Below are 5,450 nucleotides of genomic sequence, written 5' to 3'. Positions count from 1 at the left end.
TTGTCCACCGCCGACCTCTTCATAAAGAGCTTGGACGAATCGCCACAGAGGCCCACGGTAAAAGAATCACCGCCCACTAGAGGGCGGTTAGCCAAAGATAATGATCTCACCCACGAAAGATAAAGATAAGATAACAAACTTATCTCAAGGGAAGATCACCAAATACTACTATAAATACATTGAAGCACCCAGGTATAACTCATACTCCAATTCTACAAAGAACCTGCCTAAAGCCCGTACTGACTTAAGCATCGGAGTCTCTTGCAGGTACCACCACCCACCGGTGATCGAGGACTGAGCAACTCCTCCGCTACAACAAGTCGGATGCGACAGCTATAACCAGACTAGAAGGTCTCACCCGAGATCGACCACTCTGTTTCAGGTAACCCTCGAAACACCAACACTAAAACAAATTAATCATACCAAAAAAAAACAATGGAAAAACAACATATCATTTAAGGTCTTTAACCTATCTTACAAGAAACTTTAATCAACAGGAAGAACATCATACCGAAGAACACTAACTTTTGGTCGATGGAAAACTCTAAACTGTCCAGTGGTCTAAACACTATCAGTGGAAAAAAGATGTCTATTTTACCTTGAAAACAAAAAGAGTAGTGCAGAAACATATTAAACACATTAAATCAACAGTGGTCTTTACTAAAAACTTCTATGAGATTTGCAAAAAGATATGACACATACTTTGAGACTTTCTCTGAATTGTAACAACAGCATTAAATACAAATATCAGCATCAAAACAAAAGGATATGTAAGTTTTTTTTTACATTATCTTGACATTAGTTACATTTGTAGATCTAATGGACCAAGTATATCACGGAAAATCAAATGGACCTGTAACTTGGTCCAGAGTAAAGCAATTTTTTTTAAAACTTTGTAATATTTTTTTATCTAAGACTTATAAATTTATGGTTCTTCGTTGCAAAATTCTTGTGTTTTTTTTCTTTTCGAAATCATTAATAAATAATATAATGATGATTTCCCAGGGAAACCAACAATCAAGATAATATAAACAATGTTTTTTTATGGTGTCCTTCTTTGGGTGGAGACATAAATAAGGAACTTGAGTAAGGGTACCTGTTCATTAGGACCAACTTGTTTGGATGCAATGCTGTATATCTGTACCAAGCACAATGTGAGATATGAAATTATTATTTCAAAGTTAGTTATAAGTTACCAAATAGGAACGGATACTTACACTTGGGCGCACAAAAACCCCAAAAATAGAACAACCTGCTAGAGCATAAGGAACCTGCATGGTTTTCAACGATTGTTCTTGAATGTATAATACTATAAGCAAAATAAGAAGATTTTAGAAGGAAGAAAAATATTATTACCCATCCTGCCCAAGATATGCTGTACACAAACATCTACATAACCATATATTAATTGTTAATAAAACTTCGTTAGTATTATATTATATAATGTTACAAATCAAACAAGAAATATGTGGAAATTAAACTTACATTGATGCAGCTAACTAAGAGCCCTGTTGAGAGCAACTTCTCTTCTCTAGAGTAGGTATTAATATTGGCATTAAAAGTAGCTGCATGCCAAAGTGAAATTTATTAGGGAATGATTAATTATTGATTTTGAATAATTAAGAGGGTGTGAGTACTAATTAAAGCTTAATTACTTGTGTAAGAGTTGCTCCTATTCCTGAAATCATCATCAAATCTGCAAACTGGTTCTTGTCGAATTAGAAATGTGCTTTCAAAAAATACTGCATCCCATGGCAAATTTCATTTATTTTAATCTAATCTCTGTTATACAAGATTTACCGTAACTACTCTATGGACTCTAATCTTGTTAGAGAAAAGTAAGAAAGTTACCAGCAATGAAGCCATCAAGCCACCATCTGCAAGACTATTGAAGAACAAAATTACTGCTGCTTGTGAAAATGTGGGGCTGCAAAATTCATCAAACTTGTCTAAGATAAGTAACTCAACCTCCTAAAATTTAATTTTGTATAAGACACAATCGAATATTATTATATCAAATAAGCCCCCACCGGATTGGTTTCTGTTCTCCTAAAGATGATGCTGATCATCTATGTCAGCATAGCCTTTGATGTTGCTTAGTTTATAGGACTCTTGCTACAAAGCCAAAGCTATATCATCAAATTATCACAAAAAATAATATCTTTGAAAAAATTTGAAGAATTGAAGAATTGAGGAAAGCAAAGAACAAGAAAAAATTAGGAACAAATCCTCATAGTTCAACGAGATCTGATAGCTTTGAACGTAGCTTCAATCGAAGCTTACAGAGACTCGCTAGCTCGCCTTTTTGATTTCTTCAGCTAGCACCACCGAATCGCGCCCAAACCACACCATTGAATTCGTGTCGAGACTGCACTTTGAGTGCTTCAAGCAGCCAGAAGAAAAGCAGAACCAGCGGCACAACCCGCGGTGAAAGACGACGCAGAAGTGGAAGATTTAAAGCATTACTTCAACAATCTGAATCAAATCGTCACTCTGAGAGGTCAACGAAAATTCATAGGCTCCATGATCACCTCGTCCTCCGTTCATAACGCTTTAACGGAGGAGACGACGGCGACAAGGAGATGAATGGCGGCAGCAATGACCTCGAGATTTTAGGGTTTCAGAGAGGTCTCTCTCCCTCTCTCTCGTTTTTGCTCAAAGTCCCTCTTTTGAATGTTCTTTTTTTTACAATTTTTGTTATGGGCTAATATTTATTTGGGCTAGAAATTTTTTGAGTATTGATTGGAGTTATTGTTAATGATTTAGGGAGGTTTTATAAATTGTCACCATTAAAATATATTATGGAGGTTTATAATAACTCCCACTAAAAAACTTCCACAAACAAACAAGAATTTTGTAGTGTCAATTTATGCTTTTTCTTGATATTGTGAAAGCAGAATTTTGTAGCTTTTTTTGTTGAGTGATTTGGTGTGTGATTCTCCATGTTTTTTAGACTTCTTGTTTATACACTATATTCGTTAAGGATACCTAAGAGGTATATTAAGCACTCAAGAAATTCTTAGAGAAGGTAGTTTTGGGTGGAGTGGCTTAATATACAAGTGGTAATGATATACCGTGAGATATACATCAAGTGCTCATTATTATAGCAGTTTGTGAAGCATTCTAGATGATTGGTAATATAGTAAAAATTTTTGACACCTTAGTAGAGGGACTGGACGTAGACAAAGAAGTTACACCAAACCAGAATACATATCGCCGTTTGCAATCTCTCTAAATTCGATCTCTTTTATATTCATTGTTATTTATATTTTGATAAGTGGTATAAAAAGTAAAAGCTTCTTGTAAATATTTAAGAAGTGACTTAAGTTCTTGAAAAAATACCAATACAAATTTATTTGTACATTTTATTTCAAATTCATTTAAATTTTGTAAAAAGTTATGATTGTTTTTTATACTCAATTCACCATCTTCTTGAGTATCATGTGTTTGGTGACTCACACTCAAGTCTCACTAATTTTTATATACTCTTTAACTATCAATAATATAACTATTAAATTTCTCCAATCATTTATTCAAATTACTTCTTCACCAAAATTATTTTTACTATTCTTGTTATAACATTTAAGTTTATAATATACAAAAGCCAACATTTTTTTGAGACACAATAAGTGGGTTGATCTCGCTATATATCATGTTTGGGATAATTGTTTTCTATAGGGTAACAAACGGGTCTGAATTGTCTCACTCAATTGCTTTTTAATTTTGTGACGCTATACTATACATGTCGAAGCACTCACTCAGTGGAGTTATTATAAGAATAATGCGTGCAATAATACCATAAATGGCACAAACAATTAAATAAATGTTTGAAAGTGGAGGAATAAAGGTAGTAGCAGCAGTAGTAGTATTATAACCTTTTGGAATGTTGGTTAACCGAAAACAAAACGAAACAAAAGGTATATATGGTTATTATATTATTGTTGGTGGTCATCTTCGCGTACATCAAAATCAACGAAAAGTAGAGTGTGCCTACTCTACTATGATTATCACAATTCCGTAGATGTCACCTGAGAAAACCAGATTTAGAAATATTCTGCGTTAACATGAACATATGTGGTTGTATATATAGATGCACTATAAATAGTAAAACCAAGACTAAAATCAGCACAAGGCAGGCACATACAGCTATGTGCTATATGGATTGCATTTGCAGATAGAAAGTGTTAGAATTTTCACTTGAATAATCCACACATAGCTTGAGAGAGAAGATATAGTCCTGAATGCTGTCCGTTCCCCTGCCAGCTTGATGCTTTCTAAAATAAAACATCTCATTAATAATAAACCACTTGAAATATATAAAACGCTAAGATGTTGGTAGGTGTGTGTGTTTGAGGCAGAAATGTTAAAATTCTTGAGTACCAGGAAGTTATAATCCACATATAGAGCCCATCAATCAAACCAGGAAGTTCCTTGTCCACAAAAACAAGTTGACCATACACAACTTTTATTTGAACTGTACCAGGAATAACATTATTTTAATTTGAAATCTGGAAGCGGAACCAGATTCATTTTGAAACTCATATTCCCAATCCGACCCTTGGGCGTACCAGTGTTTGAGATTCGCATATATGTGACTCCTCATCATTCCCAAAGGTTCATTTATAAATTAAGCACAACATGCATGCATTATATCCATGCAACATACACACACAAGTTTGATCGAGTTTGTGTAGTTGTTGTCTGAGTTAGTTGTGTTGATGGCTGCTTCTTCAAACTCCAGTGGTGGAGGAGAGTCATCATGGACCCCAAAGCAGAACAAGCTGTTCGAGAAGGCGCTTGCCAAGTACGACAAGGACACACCAGATAGGTGGCATAATGTGGCAAGGGAAGTTGGTGGGAATAAAACAGCTGAGGAGGTTAAGAGGCACTATGAGATCCTCTTGGAGGATATCAAACACATTGAGTCTGGCCATGTTCCCACACCCAACTACAAGAAGAACTCCACTGCTAAAACTTAACTGCTACTTTCTATCTTATGCATGCATACCGTACTCATCTTTCCTCACTTATTAATTACCCAAAATAGCACCCTCTATGTAAGCAATCTATCATCCCTATCCCTCTTTTTCTATGCTTCCACCTTTGTTGTTTAATTAACATTATAAATGAAGACAGGTTTGTAATAGCAATCTTGCCTTTAAACAGTCTTTATAAAATAAGAAGTATTGCATTCTATATTTTATCTGAATATATTAGCATTCGTCCTTACTAAAACATTTAGGAAGGAAATATAATTTTTTAAACTTCCGTTTGCTTCTAATAATAAGGTGTTTGCTATGATAGTTAAAAGATATGGTCAAATTGTTAAAATAAATTAAACAATTAATTTTAAATTTAAAAGTAAAAATTATAAAAATTAAATATTTAAAAATTATTATAAAAAATAATTTATACAAAAATTAGATACCAAACAAAAAATACTATAAAAT

At 33.9% G+C, this 5,450-nt stretch overlaps 1 protein-coding gene and 1 long non-coding RNA gene across 2 annotated transcripts; one reads left to right on the top strand and one right to left on the bottom strand.

Annotated features, from left to right (window-relative positions):
• LOC107608614 lies at positions 1,096-1,979 on the bottom strand. The gene is made up of 5 exons (XR_001612937.2): positions 1,852-1,979; positions 1,656-1,742; positions 1,486-1,565; positions 1,357-1,389; positions 1,096-1,271 (listed from the first exon to the last, which is right to left on the bottom strand). It is a non-coding gene; the product is annotated as an uncharacterized LOC107608614 (long non-coding RNA).
• On the top strand, positions 4,640-5,196 carry LOC107608541 (protein RADIALIS-like 3). The gene has a single exon (XM_016310309.2). It carries the CDS (start codon positions 4,719-4,721, stop codon positions 4,977-4,979), a length of 261 nt encoding a protein of 86 aa, XP_016165795.1. The 5' UTR covers positions 4,640-4,718; the 3' UTR covers positions 4,980-5,196.

Source organism: Arachis ipaensis, chromosome B07, assembly GCF_000816755.2.
Source record: "Arachis ipaensis cultivar K30076 chromosome B07, Araip1.1, whole genome shotgun sequence".
NCBI classification, from domain to species: Eukaryota; Viridiplantae; Streptophyta; class Magnoliopsida; order Fabales; family Fabaceae; genus Arachis; species Arachis ipaensis.
This window is presented reverse-complemented; position numbering and strand designations above follow the sequence as displayed.